Source organism: Pagrus pagrus, assembly GCF_965226575.1.
Source record: "Pagrus pagrus genome assembly, chromosome: 19".
Lineage (NCBI taxonomy): Eukaryota > Metazoa > Chordata > Actinopteri > Spariformes > Sparidae > Pagrus > Pagrus pagrus.
This window is the reverse complement of record NC_140203.1, coordinates 9,439,717-9,462,245: the sequence shown is the minus strand read 5'-3', so window position 1 is coordinate 9,462,245 and position 22,529 is coordinate 9,439,717. Positions and strand designations below refer to the sequence as shown.

The 22,529-nt window shown below is 40.8% G+C and overlaps 1 protein-coding gene across 2 annotated transcripts in view; it reads left to right on the top strand.

Annotated features, from left to right (window-relative positions):
• LOC311275246 (carboxyl-terminal PDZ ligand of neuronal nitric oxide synthase protein) overlaps nucleotides 1-22,529 on the top strand; it is a 51,244-nt gene that overhangs the window by 5,623 nt on the left and 23,092 nt on the right. For both annotated transcript variants that reach the window (XM_084383606.1, XM_084383607.1), the window contains exons 3-5: nucleotides 20,069-20,161; nucleotides 20,380-20,438; nucleotides 22,170-22,278. In XM_084383606.1, coding sequence (XP_084239732.1) covers nucleotides 20,069-20,161; nucleotides 20,380-20,438; nucleotides 22,170-22,278 — 261 coding nt within the window. The remainder of the gene's footprint in view (nucleotides 1-20,068; nucleotides 20,162-20,379; nucleotides 20,439-22,169; nucleotides 22,279-22,529) is intronic.

Genomic DNA, 22,529 nt, shown 5'->3' with positions numbered 1-22,529 from the left:
AAAAGGAAGATTGTGTTTTTCTTCTTTCAATCGTTACACGGTCTTTGGAAATGTGTTCTGGATGTGTTCTTGCACATGCTGTTTCGTCCCATTTGTTCCAAACACATGCGAAAGCAACGACTGTATTTTTCAGCCAAGAACTTCTTTTTTGGGTTGAACCCTCTCACACTGTGCCTACACTGTGTGAATGCAAACACATGAGCATTTTTAGAGGGCAGGCGCGTGCGTTCAGGGTCGGTTGCCAAGTCAAATGTAATTAGCTTTGTGTAGATGAATATTGACTGGCCTTCCTGACTTTCTCCTCATCTCTCCTCACAAAAGCCGAAAGCCTTGTCTTTAATTTAAAAGAGCAGCCCTTTAGCCGAGGGACCGCGCACAGACTCGGCGGAGTTGAGTGTGATTAAAGAGAGTGAGGAATGAACTGATGGCAGTGGGAGAAAGACTTGAGAGGAAGTCCTGGAAGCGAGAGGGGTTGGTGGCTGGCAGAGCCATAGTCGTTTCATCTCCCTCAGCTAATCTCTTTAGTCTCAGTCGATGTGAGGAAACAGGAGCAAACATGAGAAGAGAGAGCAACACGGCCTGATCATCTCTAAACAAGCAGTGAGGCTGGGTTCTGACAGAGCAGAGGAGCCATCCTCAGCCGTTTGACAAACACACACACCTGCCATTCCCACCGCGAGAAAGTGAAAGGAGACAGTTTTGTACCCTGTGGATCTTTTCAGGGTTTTGTTTTTGTTAAACCTTCTCCCATTATGGCTGACTGGTCCCACTGTGTTGGTTTATAAGAATTTGTTTCATTCAGTTTGACCAGTGGCATAGAAACCACCCCAGTGGTATGCGTTCACACGCGTATTTGTATGTATTAATGTGTGTGTGTGAGCCCCAGTGCTCCATAATAGATAGCCCCCTTGCATTCTAACAGCCTCCGCAATTGATTAACGAGGAATGACAAAGGCTGGCGTTGCCGCTTCCCAAATGGAGAGATTTGGTGTAGCCGTCCACAGCTCACTGCCTCAGAAAAGGACGTGTGTATATACTGGAATTTTTTTGGGAAACAATTTACAAAAGGCCACTGTCTCTCTACAAAAGAAAACAAATTTAAGGCTATTCTCTCTTCTGCCGTTACCCTCTCTCTTACCCCCTCCTCTCCCTCCCACCACTGCTGTTTTCTTTTCATCCCCTCACTCTCTTCCTACCAGAATAGACTGTCTCAATTTAGCCCATCTCTGCCATCTACTCAGTGCTGACAGGAATAGATTTTAGGCTGAGGGCAGGCTATGCATGCATCCCTTTGAATTTTGATCGGCCCTAATGGGATTTTAAGCCTCCCTCACATGTCCGTCAGGATGCAGCCTCCTTCTTCAGACTGCCAAGAGTCTCGCTGGAAATTACATGGCTCCCTTCTTTCTGCATTTGTCCCTCTGTCTGTCTTAAACATCTCATGAGAAAATCTCTGTGCAAGAAAGAAACAAACCTCGTGTTTTTTGGTTCGGTTCCTACATTTCAGCGAGGGTCCGCTGAGTCTGTGTCAAAACTTCTAAGAGCATGTTAAGCTGCCATGACTCTGACAGTCAAGAGGGATGTAGTGGGAAAACAGGCACTCCAGACCTGTCAGAGATTGCAGCAGAAACTTTTACACTGTACACTTTTACTAAAGTTTCACTTTGTGCCCTTTTCCTTCTCTACGCTTAAAACTTGAACAGAAAACTCAACATAACAATTCTGATAACTGAACTTTGTGCATCGATACCGAGCACCAGTCTGATACTACTATACCTGTATGGATGTTAAGTTGTATGTGCGTGAAGTCGCTTGCCATTTAAGGTACTGGACTAGTTTCACCCAAATCAGTGAATAAAATTGGTGTGGTTTTGTACAATAGTCCATGAGAACTGCCCCCCCCGAAACACACCTTTACACACCTATAGCGGCATCATAAAAATGAAGAAAGTGTTTATTGGACAAAAAATGAGTATGCTACCTCAACATTTAATCATTTTCCAGGAAATTACAAACTCAAAAATACCTACAGAATGACTTTTTAGTTATTGTTGGGCTTGATTCTTGGGTACAGTTGAGATATAGCAAAACATATGTAATAAAAACACTTAAATAACTTCTCTATGGTCATGTGAGCAGCTGTCAGTTGGCCATATGACCCTGTGGCAGCAGTTAACTAATTTGGCAGCAGCCGAAATAAATAACTTCCACAGAGTAACAGAAATCTCCATATTTCACTTCCTCTAGCTATCTGTTTCTCTCTCTCTCTTTCACTTCCTTCTGTATTGTCAGAATTTGGCAGCTAGCCATAACAATTACTTACCCATGCCTGAAGGCTGCAGAACACACACAACACTGAGAGAATAGTGATAACGTCACATGTGACTATGCATGACTGTGCGTGAAATACACAAATGAGGGATTTCGCTCCAAAGTTAGACGTGAACACACGACGATCAAACACCATGAACACGAGGAAAACTGAACAGGAGTCAGGACCCGATAAACAATTCTTAATCATCAGTTAATCACATTTTTGCATAACAATAAGGCACCCTGCATGTCCCAGAAAACCAAAAGAGAAATGAGAGCACAGCTTAACTCCAGGGGGGTTACAGATCTATAGCACAGAGGGGGCGGTTGGGTGTTGTTCTGCGTCTGCACTGAGGCATATGCTGTACTTAGGGAGACATGACACATATTGGGGGGCATTGTTTTCACTTTGTATTCATGCTTTCTTAATGGCAGATGTACAAGAGCATAGTAGGTGACCTATATGTGAACCAGATTAGATGTTCTTTCATCTTTGAAAGGGTGCAGTCACCCTTTGTGTATGCAAACCCAGAGAGAACGGGTGTCTCATTCTTCTTGATTAACAGTCACTTGAAAACAAGTCACAATCGGTGATCAGTGTGTAAAAGTGCACTTCTGCATGATGTGCTCTGTAAAGGCTCGGTCACATGTGAAAGTGTCACAGTGAAATTCATCAGGAGTCTGATTTGGTCACATAAGATCCATTTCCATCCACCTGGGGTTTCCAGCGTTATGGAGACTGTAACGTTCAGCAGATTATAACAAGAAGCAAACACAAATGGCGTATTTCCATTGTGTGTTTTCACCATTGGAGGTTTGACTGGCTCTCATTTAATTAGTCCAGGTTATCTTATCGTGCCCTCTTCCTCTGCAATGTTTTAATGTGCCCGCTTATAAAATTAGCACCACCAGCTGTTAATCTCAGCTATCTAAATTATGTCAGATATTTCTCATCAGTCCTGGCGAACACACGAGCTCCGTTTCAGCGACACAGCGCACAGTTTATTTTCAGGTAACATTGCTTTAGACACATTTATTTTTCACTTCCCTGGGCGGACGATTGCATGAGGCATTACTCTCACTCGAGCTCAGCGTTTACTTGCCCCGGGCGTCCTCGGCCACCAGCTCCACCGGTTTTAGCACTATGGGGATGTAAACACACCAGAACAGTACAGGATTGGAACCCGGTACCGATATTTGATTGGACTGGTCCAGTCTCAAAGCTAAAAAAAGTGAATTGTGAAACATGGCTTCCTTCATTTTGGCCTTAGTAGGCTATAATTTTGTGTAGTTAGCAAACTCCTGATTATACACTGCACTGCATGGATGCTGTCAAGACAGCTTGCTATTTTTAAATAAAGTTGTCCAAAATTGATACAAAAAAGCCCAACTTTAATTTACTTTGTCCCCACGAGACAAATGCGCTGGTTGCAGTGATTCCATTGAAATGAACAGGTTCCTCCACAAAGGACGCACACCAAGTCTGATTTTTCATCCAAAATTGCCACGATTGAAAATAAATACGACCCAATTTTGTGTCTATCATGTTTACACAACGACTGCAAAACTTTCTGCCTTCATAATTTTTTTCTGAACAGGTTCGATTTTCTGCCTTATTTTGCATCTGTTAAAGGGTTTTAGAGGGTAGTTTGACTGTTCAGAGCCACCGTAGTGTGATAAAACAGACATGGTGTGCAACGGCCTGGTGTAGTCAAAATTGTATTAATTTATTTTGCAAATTTTTTGTGGGGCATTTTTTTTCCTCAACAGTTTTGTGTGAGAGTGTGTGTCTGGATAAGTGTACTGAAGGGACAGCAGGTCGTTGCTCACATGGATGGACAGACAGGTGGTGAGTGGTCCCTGCCTCCACAACCAGCATCATGTCGCACGCATACACAAACCACACAGGCTTTCTTCATCTGCCCTAAGGCGCTGCCATGTCTTTCAGCGCTACAATTAGTCAAGTCTTATGCACCCTGATCTCCCCACACTCACCCAAAACAAGCCCCATCCTAAAGGAAAAGACATTTTCTAAAGCCATGAACTCAATCCTGCTGAAGAGCCTGGAGGCACATTTTCTGCAGACTTCTCCTGACTGTGGCTCTCTGCAGCCTCGGCATGCAACGTTGTGGGAGTCGTGTTTTTTTGGTTTGCTGTATATACTGGATAGAAGCATGAGGAGTGTCTTGTCTGTAACATTTCAAGACTTGAAAATCATTACTTTCTAAAATAGATTTGTATGACTCAGTTGTTTCAACAAAAAACAAAAAAAAGACAGATTGGAATTGAAAATACAAACGTTGCACAGACTTATCAAGGTTGGCATTTTTAACCAGGTCAGCTACATAAAGGCAGTATTATTTTTACTCTATTTTGGAAGAAATGCATTATGTCAGCAAGTCCAAGCTTATAGTTCATTACAGTGTAAAGGTCCCTGTGGAGCTCATAACCAGAAACTCATCAGAACGGTTACAAAACCTGCTCGCTACTGTTGTTGCTGCTGCCTGCTGCAAATCCGCCTGTGGTTAATCTGAAGGACAAACACAACTAAAGTCAACAGACCAGGATCTGGGCACATGTGGGTGTGCTGTTGGTGTGTGCCTGCACCTGCATGCAGTCATGTGAGCACATTTGCATCAGGGTGCATGTTTGCCCTTGGATTAGCATAGAGTACTGTCTGAGAGTTGTATAGGTCAAAACGTCCTGTATATACACAAAGGGTGGAAAAAATAAGACTTACAATCTGATTAATTCCAATATTATTAAAATAATATTGCAATGTTTTGAGGCTATATTGGGATGTGCAATGTTTTTCTTGAAATCTCGGTCAGGTAAGTTCAGAAAATTAAATCACTTTACTTTAATTTAGCCTTAAAAACCAGGAAAAACGACAACACTGTACGTGCATGCTAACACGCTAAACTAAGATGGTGAACATGGTCCTGAGTACATCCTCACAGAGATGCTATCAAGGCTGAGGACTTTTATTCTAGTTGAAGTGTATTTCTTTTGTAGTGCAGGTGAAACTCTTTATCATCATCTGCATCTGCTCCTGGCTACATGACGTCAGTGCTTCACGTGCTGCTGTAAGAACCACACATATTTGTGTCTTCTTTCACTTTCTCTCTTCCTCTTGCAGGTCACTGTGTCTACATTTGGTCAAAGTAATTCTCTGATCTGATCTCTGTTGATGTACAAAGTCGGCTCGGTCATCCCGATCGTCCCAACAGAACGATTAGATTTGAATTAGATTAGAATTTCAATTGCATGGTTTGCCTCAGTTCGTCTTTTGATGAATGATACTGTTGAGCCCTCGCTCCCTCTCGCTATTATGCCGCAGATCTGAATTAACCACAAATGTCAGGCCGCTCCTCAGGTCTCCCTGGCAACCAGCTCTGTCGCCAAAACACGTCTTTCTCATCTCGCCTTCAGGTTAAGGATGGGCTCAAACTTTGGAGGAATTAACTCTGAATATATGTGACGATAGTTGCACAGGAAAAGCATCTATGTCGCCTTATCTGTAGAGTTAACACTATTAGGTTGGTATTCAATTTTGAAAAACACTAGGCTAAAGTGTTTTTTTAATCATATTCACACAAATTAAAGTGAACATCTTGCCAGAAACTCTCTTAAAATAAACAAGTTTCATGTGTGCAAGTTGTGCTTCTCTGCCCGGAAGCCTTCTTTCTTAGCATGAGTAGGCAGATAAACTAGGCCTATTGTATTATGGTATCGTTTGTTGGATAATGATTGAGGAAAGCGCTGCAGGCTTTTGAGCTGGCAGATAGGCTGCCCTACTTCTAAATGTTATTTGGAGTCGTGTGTGTGTATGTGTATGTGTGTGTGTGTGTGTGTGTGTGCAGTTGTGTATATGTGTGTACGCATTCATCTCACTTCTTCTCTCATCTTGTTCCAGCGTGCTACACAGAAAGCCCCAAGGTCTCATTCTCCTGCTCCTACCGTTCAACCTCCTCCCTACACTCTGATTCTCTTTTTGTTTCACTGCCTTCATCATTGTTGCTACATTTACTCCTCGTGCTCCTCAAGTCTGTGTTGGTTTAAACACGCAGGAAGCTGTTGAGGTTTAAAAGCTCTGAGATCAAGTTGATGCTAAATCGCTACTGACTTCTGCTGTCAAAACCTCTTTTTAGCTACCTACACAACGCGTTTGTAGCCGTAACGTCTTTCTGCTGACTATTTCGGATTACTTTAAAACCCTTAATGAAGCAATATTGTGTTTTCCATGTGGAGACAGGCTTATATCCTGTTCAGACTGAATGAATGGGTCAACCCACGTCAGCTGAGTCTCCTCTCGACCTCAGGTGGATGTTGGTCGACTGTTGCATGATTGGGAATCCTACATGCAGGCTGCCATCCAGCATCATTGATTGTAACGTGAGAAAAAATGGTTCCAGCCTCTTTAAAAAGGATTTGTTGCTTTTCATTTATGATAGTAGATGAAGAGTGTTTGGACTGTTGGTTCGACAAAAGAAGCAATCCGAAGACGTCACTTTGAGCTCTAGAAATTTTTGATAAGCATTTTTTTCAAATTTTTGTGAACCACTATGTCTCGGGTTGTCCATTTGTCCATCAGTCCCATACTTGTGAATGCGATAATCAAAACTGTTGATAGTAAAGAAGTGGATCACTACACTCATTATCTACAATTTATCACTTTGTCTTTCTGTTGAAACACTCATTTTATCTGTAAAATTCCACTAAAGGTTCACGGATGTTTTTAGGAATCCAAGACTTGTCAATAATATTGTGTTTTTTGCTTTGGTCCATTAGGGACACAACGGTTGCCCCGTTAGACTCTAATTGGATAAATGATGTGAATAAACTGCTGCTGCTCATCCTCAGAACTCTGCCGTCCTCTCAGACGCTAACAAGATAACAAACTCTCTGCTGTCCAAATGACAAGGCTAATGAGACTGTCACTCAGATTAACAACGTCTCGGTCTCACAGAGGACCATGTCCCTGCCTGTCAAACTCCTGTCATTAACGTCAATCACAGAGGCGGTGTAGGTTTTTAACAGATCAAATAAAGTCAGACACAGGAGGAATGTGTGCTGTTTGATTAACTTAAGTATTGTTTATATAACACACTGCTCTGCACTGAAAGTTTGGGAAACTGTTTCTCAGCATTCATTGTTATCTCCACTTGCATCGAGCCATCAGGGCAGAAAACCTGAATAGATAATGAGGGAGGAGACAGCCCATAAGCTGTCTAATCATATGCACTGGAGGCATTAGCATATTTTTGGAACAGAGTCTCAATTTCCCAAACTTTGTACTTTTTTCTTGTGCTTCCTTTGAATAATTTGATCCCACTTGGATTTTAGTGTCTGCTCTCTCACTTTCTGTGTGCATTCGGGGGTTAAGATGAAGCCTGTGCTCCTCAGATCTCTGTCTGCCTGCTTGTTTCTTTCTCCCTGTGCCATCACCTACATGAGATTCATCAAACTAATACAGGACTGTGTTGTTCCATTATCCCAGCTAAAAGTATTACTGAACTAACCTTATTAAACAATATTTGGTCACAGTTACAGTTGCTATGAAACAAAGAGATCTCTGTCACCAAACTTGTAACGTTTGGACTCTATTATTACAAGCGAAACATCCTTGAAGGTTTGGTCAACATCCATGAACTAAATGTCCTGAATATGTAGCAAAACTTAAAACCCTCCTGTCACATCCTAGGTTTCACTTTCCAAATAAGAAACTGAAATGTAGTTGAAACAGGCTTCAATGACACCATCGATGTTACACATTAAAGTGTGTTTACAGGTCTTGGGGAGCACTACTGCATATGTGAGGAAGCTGCATGTGATCTTATAAATTGCCTCTCGTGATGTCACACAGTTGCATAATAGGCGCCTCCTATAATAATGTTGGACTCACTGTGGACAGTAATTGATCAAAATCCTTATAGTGGAACCAGAGATATCCCCATTTTTTATTCCAGGAATTCTTCTTCCTTTTCAAAATCTGGCTCCTACATTACCCACAATGCAACTTAGCCAGTGAGTGACATCACTGGAAGAAATGTATCCAATTTAATGCAGTTTCCTCTGGAGCCACAAAACTCTCTTATACTACTTGTTTTCACATATGCAGTAGCTCTCCCCAAGACTTGTTAACACATGTTAATTTGTAGAATTGGTGGAGTTACCCTTTAACCTTTATACCTGCAAAACTAATTACATTCTCGTCAGCCTCAGCTGTACTTGTTGTTGCTGATCAGCAAATGTTAACATGCTAACATTGTCGTTATGAGCGTGTTAGCGTGTTTATATTAGCAAGTTAAGCCCCACAGAGCAGTTACGACTGTAGACCCTTACATCTTGGTTTTGGGTGTTATCACGAAAATAGCACACTGATCTTGACTCCATACTAACAACTGCTCATCTCCTTTGATTCTGCACGAAAAGCTTTTGATCTATATGATTACCTCTAATCTGCTGCGGTGCATTGCTCACTGTGACTCAAAGAGCCTCAGTGATACAGGGCCAACAAATGAAAAAAGCTAACTTTGCCTTTTTTCCACATATTTTGTAGGTGTGCCATGATTTTAGCACTTCTCCTGGGTGTGAATGCATATTTACCTTGACAACTGGAAGGAACAAGTCAGCGAGTGGGAAAACTGGGAGTAGAGAGGAGGTGGCTGTCATCAATGAGTGCAGTGTAGTGACACACTTTGCACAACCTTCTGTTGTCGCCTGCATGACGAGCTGTCTCGGTCCTCTCAGACAAGGATTTGGGCTACTCATGACTGAGCTTTCAAAGCTCTCACACACTCCTAAAGCCTCTTCCGAGGGGCATGTTTGCATGTGAGGCACAGATGGCACCCCACGTTTAACCCCCTGAAACAGGGTTAACATGTGGTTAATCAGGCAGTTGTATTTGGCCTCAGACCTTACATTGTTTTAGTAAATGGTTAGTCACCTACTTTCTTGTTTTCCCTGGTTTATTTTCACCCCTCACACCAGCTGTAGGCTCCCCAGTGTCCTGTCCATTCACATTTGTGTTTGTGATGGTGGACATGTAGAGCTACAGGTTGGCAACAGATATGTATGTACGTAATATATCCAGGTTAGTCTAGGTTATTATAATTCTCTTTGTGTTTTATGCACTGAAGGGTAATTTCTCCTGATATAAGACATTTGGAAAATATGATAATTTTTAGACTGATGTAAGGCTTTATTTATTAGCTGGATGTTAAACATGTCTCTATTCAAAACCCTCAAAGTGTAGACTCTGCTTCTGCCCTCACTACTACTCCACATGTTGACTATAAAGTAACATAAACACAGTATTTTTGGACTATTTTTAAAGTATTTGCATGTAGATCGGTGATGTGTGGCCCCCCCTGCACTGGGTGCTGGGATTTTCAGGTTTGTGATCTGACAGCGTTCGTCTCAGTAATCCTATTACTCTGACTGCTGCTTTGCCAGACGACTGCATCGGACAGAGGCACGCTCAGCATCTCTTAATCACCACGGTCCCTGTGTTAACCTCTTGCTGCAGAATGCTTTTTAAAATTTACTTGCCAGCATGTTCGCATCTAGACAACAGTTTGTTTTGATTGGTCTTTGAAAAAAAATGTGCGAGACACACGAACCGCCGCCAAAAAGACTTTATATTGTATACTTTATACTCTTGGCTGGATGAATACTAAATGATTCCCAGACAGCCTCGCTTGTTGAGCCAGTGAAGCACTTTATAAATGATATACAGCTATTTACAAGCTTTAGAAAACAGAGGCGTGCATCACTGCTGTGGACTGATATGACCCTTAAGTCGTTGTGATGTGGGCTTGGACTCACTGTTTTGATGACTTGTAACTTGACTTGACAGAAAATAAATGACGCGAGACTCAGTTTGGACTTGGAGGTTAAAAACTTGGGACTTGACTTAACTTGAGACAGGAGGACTTGGGTGACTTGTCTTTGTTCTTTTGATGTTTTAAGTTAAGTGTTTTAAAATATTATTTCAGTGATTATCAATTATGTTACAAACACAATTCATTGTCATACTTTTTGAACCAGCTACATACATCGGCCAATAAAATGATTATTAGACAGGAACTATTTCCTTGTCTTCTCTCTTTATAAAGATCGAAAACTGCAGGTAAGACTGCAGAATCTTTGGGAGGTGAAGAGACTTGACTTAGCTTGAATTGAGTTTAGACTCTGACCAAATGACTTGGGACTTTCTTTAGACTCTGACCAAATGACTTAGGACTTACTTTAGACTCTGACCAAATGACTTGGGACTTACCTTAGACTCTGACCAAATGACTTGGGACTTGAGACTCGGACCAAATGACTTGGGACTTGAGACTCAGACCAAATGACTTGGGACTTGAGACTGGACCAAATGACTTGGGACTTGAGACTCTGACCAAATGACTTGGGACTTTCTTTAGACTCTGACCAAATGACTTAGGACTTACTTTAGACTCTGACCAAATGACTTGGGACTTACCTTAGACTCTGACCAAATGACTTGGGACTTGAGACTCGGACCAAATGACTTGGGACTTGAGACTCAGACCAAATGACTTGGGACTTACTTTAGATTCGGACCAAATGACTTAGGACTTACTTTAGACTCTGACCAAATGACTTGGGACTTACCTTAGACTCTGACCAAATGACTTGGGACTTGAGACTCGACCAAATGACTTGGGACTTACTTTAGATTCGGACCAAATGACTTGGGACTTACCTTAGACTCTGACCAAATGACTTGGGACTTGCTTTAGATTCGGACCAAATGACTTGGGACTTACTTGAGACTCTGACCAAATGACTTGGGACTTGCTTTAGATTCGGACCAAATGACTTGGGACTTACTTGAGACTCTGACCAAATGACTTGGGACTTGCTTTAGATTCGGACCAAATGACTTGGGACTTACTTGAGACTCTGACCAAATGACTTGGGACTTGCTTTAGATTCGGACCAAATGACTTGGGACTTGCTTTAGATTCGGACCAAATGACTTTGGATTTACTTTAGATTCGGACCAAATGACTTAGGACTTGAAACTCGGACCAAATGACTTGATTTCAAGTTTCTATCAAGGTTCATGTCTGTCAGGACTTGTTATTTTGTGAGATTATAAAAAGCATTTGTTCAACAAACTCTTTTAGGATTGTTTTAACTAATGATAATACACATCATAATAATTATCCTAATGCTAATTATTGTATTCATTGAAACTGAGTCATTTTCTGAGATGATTTAAAATCTTGCTTCCTGGCAAATCTACTCACAATTTGTGGCTCATTGTTGTTAATTTCACTGGAGCTTCTTGTGACTCAGATTTACTTCTGAAGGAGACGCTGTCTTCAAGTGGAATAATTTTGAAGAGGATTACGATGATATTTTCTGTGTCAGGCTGGAGGCTGCAGGTGTACTTATGCATTTGAAACATATCGACGTCACAGATGAGATTATAAGTCAGTGTTACATCACTTTGAATTTTTGTAAGTTGTGAAATAATGTTAACATTCTGGGACAGCACATATATATATATATATATATAATTATTGTGGTTTCTTCCTGAGTGCACATGTGGATGTTCATACTTTGAGTGTATCCTTGAGCACCTTCTGCCTGAGTGTTTGGCATGCTCAGGTTGTTCCTTTGTATTTCCTCTACGTCCCATGTGACTAACCCTGAGTAGCCGCCGTCAGCGCTCTGGGACTGGCTGTCCTTTCACTGTGCCTGTCAGTGAGTCACTCAGGCGTGGGTCCATTCTCACTGCAAGGGCGCCAACACTCAAGGAGTGCCTGCCCGGGCCCGCTCTGGGGCCTTAGCTGTTTTCCTCTGACAAGCCCGCTTCAAGTGGAGTTGATTCTTCTCCAAAGGAACGGGTTGACTCATCCCACGAGTTTTCATCCGTGGCAACGTTTCTGTCTGACCTTGCTGCTTTAATTTGAGTTTGAAGGACCTAACGATGATCAATTAAGTGTACCACATGGTCTGGTGTAATGGCTGCCCAGAGATCGTCGGCTCTGATTCCTTCAATGCCTCTGTCCAGACGTATTAACACGAGCCAGGATTGATCAATATTGTCTGTCAGCCACTATAAACACACTTGCGGTGCAAAGTAATGAAAGTCATTTATATAAAGAGTCACAGCTGCAGCTCCCAGATGGAGCTGGTGCAGTGTCAGTGCCAGCTGTGGTTGCTTATTTATCTTCCAGGAGTTTACCACTGAAATCAAGAATAAACAAGCTAGAAAAAAACCCACAAAATATGACAACAAAAACCAAGCTCTTCAATCAAAACTAGAAACTACTGGAAAAAGTGTATTTCACAATAAAAGCCTCAGTTGTTCTATACCCTTGCAGTAAATTGCAGTCTTGCGTGTAACCGTGCTGTCATGCAGAAGCCTTCGTTAAGCAGCCCTGTGAGCGGGCTGATTCCTCTTAGCACCCTGTCTCCTGAGGACCAGACTGCTGCTGCTGCTCACTGGAGGCTGCCAACAGACTTGAGCCCGGGAGTCCAATCGATAATATCTGCACTCAGGCGGAAAGCGCTCGTGTGGGCAGAGACAGGCACCAGCAAGCATCTAAATTCAAGAAGACACACACTCAAAAAATGTGTCTGGCTATCCAGCTCTCATATCTTATTCTTTCTTTCTTTTTTATTTTACACATAACACTACCAGCGTGCACAAACACAATCTCCAGTCCGTCGCAGATCTAGGCCAAGGTCGTCGTCCGTGGCGACTGTTGAGGTAATTGCTCCCTTATCACAGTGCTGCTGACTAATGATGAGACGTGCCAGTTCGCTCCGGAGGTTTGGGCCTCTCCAGCGTCAGGGGAGTCACTCCGTCCTCCCCGTTTGGCTGCGAGGCTGAGAGGCCTGTCTGAAAAATACCGCTCGCAGGGTGAGAGGCTAGTTGAGCAGCAGTGATTAAAGCTCAAGACTCTTTGTTAAATTAATGGGACATTGTGAGAAGCAGCTGCCTGGTTGCCAAAACAAGTGAAAAATTAGCACTCACAGTTGGAGTATAACAGAAAAGAAATGTGCTAATTTTATTTCAAATTGTTTCCTGCTACTTTGATTTCCAAGAAGTGTCTTTTCACATTAAATGCCAGGCTGCTTGGACAGCTGTTGTGTTTCTCAGCTCAGTTCTGCTCCCAACAGTCGTCTCTTTGTGTACCCGATCGGGGAAAAAAGACGTGAAATTCCTTGGAACTCCCCAAATCCTGAGAATTGTAATGAAGGGGTTGCTAGGTTGCGATCTATAGGGCCTATTGTGTACTCCTGTATGGAATCAATGGTACTACAGGGGAGCATCAATGACCCACAATGCACCCCACATTCCTCTGCTTTTCAGGATCAGCCAACGGGAGTGGGGGGTTGCCCATAATTTCTTATTCCATGATTTGGTTTGCAAAACCTAATCCTGCACATTAATTCACTCTAAAAATATCCATGAAAAGCAGGAGGAGAAAAAAAAAGTGACCTTTTCTAACCTTTCCCTTTAAGATTCTCTCAAGTCAGACTTTCAAGCATGAACCAAATGACATTAACTGAAGGACTTTCATTAGGAGCTTGTTGACAGGTACCTTTCAGAGCCCAGAAGGTTTATTTACAGTATCAGCTGCTTCCATATAATGACTCAGAGCTCTGTTCCTAGAACTACAGTCTCTACAGGAAGGAGGACGACAGCGTTATAACATTGGAGACACCCTTAATAACCAAACGGTCGTCCTCTACAGTTTGCTCTGAGACTCAGGCCTCTTTATCCATCATGGTATGTGGACGGGGTTAGGTCTTAATTTATCTTGGAATCATGATTTTAAAATTGTTTGGTTTGTCAGTGCCACAGGAATGAGTCCTAAAACCAGTACTTGTACTTCCAATTCCCTCGTCTTGAAGTCAGTGGGTGTTTTGAATGAGTTTTCTGCAAAAGGTGTTTTGTTTTATGACATAAACTACATCAGTAAATCCCCCTCATGTGAATTACAAAGCCTTTACGTGTCTTTAAAAACATGGTCCCTAACAATGAATGGCTGAATGAGACTACAGATGTTGTTGGGGACATTAAATATCATTACATTGAACATGGAGACTCATCAAGTCACTAGCCCACCTTTACATGCAGACTTTATTTGCAAACTATTCAAATTCTAACTTGTATATTGAGCAATTTATAGAAAAGTGTGTATAGTATACTGGAGTAAGAAGCTGAGTGGTGGTGAAGGTCATGCAACCCTGATGAAGTTTGTTTATAGAGACGATTAAGAGATGTTTAGTTGGTAAAATGTCAACGATCTAATGGCTAATCATCTCCATGTTGACCATGTAAGTGTAATTGCAATTTTGCTGATATTTGGGAATAAAGTTTTTAACAAATTACAGTTTTGACCTGATGATGGTGCTATGAAAGGTTAAGGGAAATTAGTACAATTAATCCTGAGGAGAACACGAATGTGTGTAAAAGATTATATTACAATCCATCTCATAGTTGTTGAGACATTTAACTTGAAACCACAAATGTTAAACCTCACGGTGGTGCTAGAGGAAAAGTCAGAGGATCATTAAATCTAGAAGGATTCATCCTGTGGGGACCATGCATGAAATAATTTAATGGTAATCAATCCACTAGTTGTTGAGATAAAACATAGATTTAAGCCAACTCTTATTCCACAGCCATCACAATTAATCTGATAATCATAAATTGAGGTCTCAAAGAAGCTTAGAGCTGATTTGGAAGATGTTATGTCATTATGGTTGAGCTTTGTTAGTTATTCATGCCACTAAAAGAAACTGTCACATCACATTCTATTATCTTGGCTTCCTCTGTTATTGCTAATAAAAAGTGAATGGCCTCTTGTCTCCTCTGGTCTGATGCTGTAATATGTTGCACGTCTGTATTAAAGCAGCAAAATTTATTGAACTGGGTTCAGAAATTCTCCCGAGAGCCGGCTTTCCCTTCCTTCATTTTGTCGCACACAGCAACAGCCGTCACTATTCTGTCTGACACTTTCATAATAGATTGCAGAGAAGAACGCAGGCTGAAATTTGTTCCGCTGTCTGGAAAGACTGATGAGTCTGAAGGCTTAAATGCACACATCCAGACGGAGAGAGATTTGGAATAACTGCTCTCACTAGGGTTTGCTTTAAGCTTGAACGCTGCTGTAGCCCTGCAACACTCGCAGTCAGAATCAGAGTCACAGTTTTAAGGTGCTAAGACAAATCTTTGAAGAGTGCTTCTGAGAACTTAAAGCTCGTATCCTCTGCACGCCCGCTCAATCCACATATGAGTCATACACGAGAGCTCATGTGTTATTCCTTCAACTGTGCCCTCCTTAATTTCTCTAGCATAATTCAGAAAGTGTCAGAATCTGTAGTCTCAGAAATATTTTCATGCTGTACTGAAAGTTTTCTAACCGGACATGTTGAGGCCTCAGGGAACGCGTGTCACAAGCTTTTAATTGTTTTGTCCTGTTGTCGGTAACAGGAAAACCATAACAATGCAAGTGCATTAAAAGCGTGAATATTTCACAACACTTGGCACTTAAGCAAAGAAAATATTAAAATTTCATATTTTGAATGAAGTTGCAAAATCCCATTTTGCTTCACCAGAATCCTGGCATAAACTGAATTATACAGGAGCTGTGTGTTTTATGACACTGATGTGTTAGCAAAGGTATTGAGAAAGGTTGTGTGTTGTAGCCTTCGTAGTGTGTAGCTCATCTATTTATGGAAAGTGCTTGTGTTGGTTTTTTTTCTTTATACCCTCTCTCATTGGTGTTGCCAGCAAGTTTTTGGATCCGGCGCCCTAAAACTTTGGGTCAGGCTGTGAGCATTTGGGCTCATAGCTAGCTAACTTTGTTAGCCTCGGCTTGCCATTTAAAGTGCTTTATTTTTTTATAGCTATTGTTACAAGAGTTGATTTGATGGTTCTGAAGCAGTATGCAGTATAGTAGCCTATATGAATGAGTAACACATGCAATTGTTCGTGCAGTTCTGTGTATAAATGTTTGCTGGCTAAACAAGATTAATTTAGCCATAAGTTTAAGCTATGTTTAATTTAGCAGTATTTTTGAATAAGCTAACTAGTTACACAGTCTTCTTGATTGATCCACTGATGTTACACACACACACACACACACACACACACACACACACACACACACACACACACACACACACACATGCATACATACACACCTTGGACCAATCCCTGCCCTGAGCATTATTGATTAGCCTATATAAGCCATGGCTGCTAATAACTAACTATACTATTATTTTCATTATTGATTAAGCCTATTAAGACCTAATCTTGGTCAATCACTTCTTTATTTGGTATAAAATGTCAGAAAATAATGATAAAAAAAAAAAAAACTAGATACATACTAAACTAGATATTTACAGTTAAACAGCTACAATAAAAATCATCATAAAAAAACATAAAGCTGGTAAAAACAAGCAAATCCTCACAATGTAGAAGGTGCAACTATAGAATATTTTGCATTTTTGCTTAAGAAAATGGCAAAAACTCTTGATCATTCATTATTAAAGTATTTGTCAATACATTTTCTGTTGATCGACTATTAATAGTTGCAGTTCTTGTATTAGCATTTGGAAAATGTAAAACACTTGATGGGGAAATATGGAAGAAATTGATCTGTTTTGATTGTAGTGCTCAGGATTAATGATGACAAAAACAGCAAAAAGATAGAGAAGAAAAAGACAACAAAGCAACTGAACATGCAAACAATTCATCTTCAAATCCAAGAAGATATGTGTTTTTTTGGACGAATATGGCAAACGTAACCACGTTTTAACACACAGTCAAGATAATCCCAATGAGTCTTCCTGCACAATTTTGGATAAACAACATTAATATATATTAAAAAATATATATATATTTTTTTCCGGATGCATTTTTCCTGTTTTGGAGCACCAATTAAATAAAGTCAATAGAGCAAATTAGAACACTGAGTAAAACCCATATTATCCCATAGTAAGTAATGGGTGATTACGTAGGGATCATTGATTACACACTGTCACAACCATACACTCAAATTTTCCGCTGTAATGACACAAAAATGAAGAAAGATGTGTTTTGTGAAATTCTTCAGATGCATTGAAGGCAGCAGTTTGACAGTTTCTGTTTTTATCAATGTATGGAAAGTCTCAGACATGATATCTATGAACCAAAAGCTCACCAACTCTGGGGCGTATCTCATAGCTATGGGAGAGGGATAGATAAGGGATTGAAGAGTAAAAGACATTTTTGATTTATTCACCAGCTTATTTGAGGTAAAGGCAGGGAACGCTTCCCTCTTCTCTTTATGTACCAGTTGATTGAAGGGTAAAGAAAAAAATCTTACCTATTGTAAATATTGAAATGGAAATATTGTGACTTAAATCATTCAGTCATATTTTAATCTCGTCTGATAACCTTTTACTGCCTCTTCTTTGTGTCGGGTTTCCATATTTGGCAGTTTGAAAATCATCATTCTGCTCAGTCACCTTTTTTTCCAATTGCCTCAGAGCAAATACTGTACCCTGAATATCAGTGGATTTTGCACTTTGGTTCTTAAGCACACTGCAGTTGAGATAAATGACGTTCATCGCCTGGTTTTTGGTTTCACACTTGAAGACATTGCTTTCATCTCACCACCATGCCACTTCCCTTTTGCTGCAAGAGCAGTCCTTCATTCCTGCTCTCTAAACCCTGGCTCGCGTCTCGCTCCGTCTCTGTGGTGTGTTTCCTCCCCTCACTCTCTAAACCTATTCTCCATTTAATCAGCTCTCTCAGGACTCAGTTCTGTATAATTAGCGACTGAAACTTTAATCACCATGGATCCAGGGCAGGGAGAGCAGGGCATTTCAAATAGACACAAGCAGAAAATTAGCAGCGGAGAAGGTATGGAAACCAATGTGACAAAAATTGCATCATTTAAGTCGTGACTGGCAGTCTGTGCTACACATTCACAGACAGTTGGGACATATCCTATGTTCACACGAGACAAATAAAAGCCAAACTATCTCAAAATCACGTGTGGTCAGCCTTGACTTGTTCACAATGCTCAGCTAATTGTTCCATGGCAGCATTGTGCAGCCGCATGAAAAGGTCACAGTTTGCAGGAGGTCCTTACATAACAACAGCTGTCTCCTCACCTCCTCTCCTTCTGTCTCCTCCTATCTGCTCACCTCCTCCACTGTATGTTCCCGTCTTTGTATTCTTACCCTCGCCCTCGTCTCCATAGTGGCAATCATTTTACCATTTGCTTTTAAACAACGTATTTTTTCTTCCCTTAACCTCGTCATTCTTGCAGACTGGATATGTATGGCTTTCTGGGGAAAGCCACGGAAAATAATCAAAACTTTTACTTATTTTTTTTTTTAAAGAAAAATATGGCAAAAGGGTTTGTCTGGACTTGGGCGAGGGACCGGATGAGGTTTTCGGGTTAGATTTAGTGCAGAATATAACTTGAAAACAAATGAAAATGAAATATAATATATATTTTAATACAAACAATGTTTGAAAAGACAACAACCACAACAGTCAATGCAATGAAAACATTGTGACGATTAGAAAAAGGTTTTGCCTGAAATGATCATCCTACAGAAAAATATCACCTGAATCTGCAGCTACGCTTAGATTTAGAGCTTTATAGTGAGTTTCAACTCATTGTCCAGCTGCTGTTTAGCTAACTATTATTATGTTTTCTGTGATAAGCCAGAAAGCTGTTTTCCACGTTGCTTCTTATTTGACCTCGTACAGGCCACAGTTTGAAGTCAGCTTCATAGCTCAGGGGTCAAACCACTGCATTTTGCAACACGATAAATGGCTCTGGCCTCGCAGTCCTACTGTAGCCCTGATAGCTGGTAGCTAACAAGGGCTGAACTCTGCATCATGTTTAAAAGTGACACTGATGTGAGTCGACAGGCCAGACTTGCTAAGTTCCTGAGCAGAGAGCCCGGCCAGCTGACGAGATGGAAACACGTTAGTCGCTCAGTGCAGACACAGCTGTTGTGTACCACTCAGCAAACAGAGTGGAGTCAAGCCTACATCCTGGGTTTTTTTTACTTAAATGTTAATTAATTTGCTATTTTGACCTTTGGGAAGTTGCTTCTCATTACATTCAAGGTAAAACTTTGTCGTTCATCAAGCTTTTTTAAGTGTCCTCTCTCATTTCACTGGCATCCGAGAGCTACAGAGGAGGTCTTCATAGTTGGCTCGGCTACAAATATTCATCAGACTTTATCAGTGCTCCTATTGTGAGCTGCCAAGCTATTAAAGATGCTGATGGATTAAAGTGCGCTGCAGATCATTTTTTAATGCTGACAGATTGTTCCTACGTATGCCCTTAATTCTGAAAGCAAGCCAAATGTGCAGCAGCACAGTGTTTAATGTTAACTTCTAAAGGCAAAATGTCTTGAGAATGTCTCTCCAGTGTTTAGATCTCTTGGTTTTGTTTGTCTTGTGTGATGATGAGTGTTGAGCAGATTAATCGATGGTGAAAATGATCATCAGTTGCAGCCCTCGCATTTTGTCAAATCAATGCCACGATAAAATAAATGGTTTCCAAGCTCCTTTAAGATTATGATTGATTTATAAGCCGTTTTTTGTTCAGTTATGTGTAATCGGCTGCGATCAAATCATCTGAATGTTTTACAGATGTTATTATTTCATACAGGAAGTTTGAGATACTATTAATATATAATACTGCTGTTCTCATCTGCTGTTTCTTTTCTGTTTTCCTAGTATGAATTCAAGGCCAAGAACATCAAGAAGAAGAAGGTCAGCATTGTGGTGTCTGTGGATGGAGTCAAGGTGATGCTGAGGAAGAAACAGAAGGTAGGTCACTGCAGACACACTGTCAAAAGAAAGAATATATAACTATATATAAAGGTATCGCTTTCCTTTTTAGAAAGTAAGCACCAGAAACGAATGTCAGCTTAAAGTTGAATTCAAAAGAGAATCAGTTTTAGCATTTAAGTAATGATAAAGGTATAACTTCTTTATTATAAGATGCTTTATCAGTGTGTAATCACAACCATTTGTCTCTTACACAGAGAAAAGAATGGACATGGGACGAGAGCAAGATGATGATCATGCAAGATCCCATATACAGGTCAGTCACACCTCTCAGTTAATTCAGTGTTTTAATGTCAATTTGATATGTTCAACAAATGCCTAAAATGACCATTGTCTTGTTTTGTCGACCATTTTTGATGAACGATAGCGGCTAAGCTCACTCTTTCTGTTTCCTGTGATCACTTCATAGTAAAGGTCAACTCGCGTTTCACCAGTTAAATGCTGCTAATGTGAAGCTGCAGCAGTAGAAGTGTTCAGATTGCATTAGCAGTAACTATACAGCGCTCTATAGATAGTGAGCAGTTTTTCCTGTGAAACGTCCGCCGTAATTGGTAACACCAGCGTAATAATGTATGTGAACAAATGAAAAGTCTTGCTATCTTTGCCACTTGCTTTTTACAACCAGGGGATTAAACTGTCTGATATAAGTTCCAGTCTGTGCTTTGCACTCGGCATGTTCTTGTTAGCTTTCACAGGAGTAATTACTGTGAGCATACTGCAGATAACACATACTGTATGTCTCTCTCAGTGGAAATTAGATCCTTCCGCTTGGCCTCTGAGGATGAAGCTGAGGCTTGCCTCTTTATAGGCCATCCCATGTTCTTTACCATGCAGGACTAATGTGCTTGAATATATGTGCCAAATGCAGCTACGTTCATACGACAGCTTAATGAATAATCTATAGCTTGTGCCTGTAGTTGGTAGAGCATATGTTTCTATACTTTCAAGGGATGCCATTTTTTTTTCCAGGGGAGGAACTCTCAGATTATATTCACAGTTATCTGGAATTAAAACCATCTGACTAGCAAAGTTTAAGTTTGTTTGTGCCCAAAGAAAATTAATTAATTCATCCCACCCTAAATGTTTACGTGATGATGCAGCCTGTCAACCAATCAGCAACGGGCCGGTGAAGCTGTCAGTCACTTCTGAACACTCGCACGATTTTTGGTTTGGAGGACTGAGGAATGATTGAATGTGATTTTCTTTTGTTGTTCTTTTTTTTTGGAGCTGGCTAAGATAAGCAATTATAGCTTGTGAGGCAACATCTGCATGGAAATGGAAATCTCAGAGATGGAAAGGAGTGGGCGGCCACTTAAAAGTGTCTTAACGTTCAACATCTAACCATTTCGAGTTTGTGTGTGTGTGTGTGCGTGCGTGCGTTCGTGCATGCATGCGTATGTGTGTGTGTTTGTGTATGTGTTTATGATTTATGCATATTTCTGTGTGAGGGTCTCATTTAGCAAAGTCACGCCTCATCGAGGGCCTGTGTGTGTTAAATATAATTCTCCTTGTGTGTGTTTCTGTGTCCATGTCTTGATGCAGAGTGGATATATAGTCCACTCTGTATCATGTGACTTCCAGTAGTAGATGGTCATATTTTCTTTGCCTTCCTTCCAGTTGCGATGTTTTATAGCAGTGGAGCTACAGATTGAGATGCAGGGCCGACCATTGGCTCTGCCAGTTTACTGCAGAGCGTTGCAGGGTTGTTGGCGAGAGCAGAAGCAGACGGGATGGCATACTTGTACAGTATAAGACAGAAGGAGTATACAGCGTCGTGGTGCCATGTATTAAGTGTTACACTGTATATTACCATTTGATTTATATCAGCACCAGGTTGGTCCTCGGTTGCCGATTTTTATATTGGGTTTTGATATAATTAGAGGACAGTGATGGTAACAAAATGTCTGGATAAAGTAATGAAAAATGAATTAACTTTTTACATTTTGCTGTTTTTGTAATTTTGCGTAATTGGTGTCATGTTTTTCAGGATTTTCTACGTGTCTCATGACTCCCAAGACTTAAAGATCTTCAGCTACATCGCCAGAGATGGTTCCAGTAATTCCTTCAGATGTAATGTCTTCAAGTCAAAGAAGAAGGTAAAACAAAAGTCCACACGAACACATACACCTCTGTAGACATACACAGATAAAATAATAATGACAATGATGTAGATAATGACTGACTTTTCATTTTTGGGTGAAGTTATCCTTTAAAGAAATTCTTCAAAGTTTTGGACAATTTGCTCTCCTGCCAAGAATTTGACTAGAAGATCAATACCATTCATGTCTGTCCATTAATTATAAACAAGCGGATTACTAACTTAGCTTAGCATAAGACTGGAAACAGA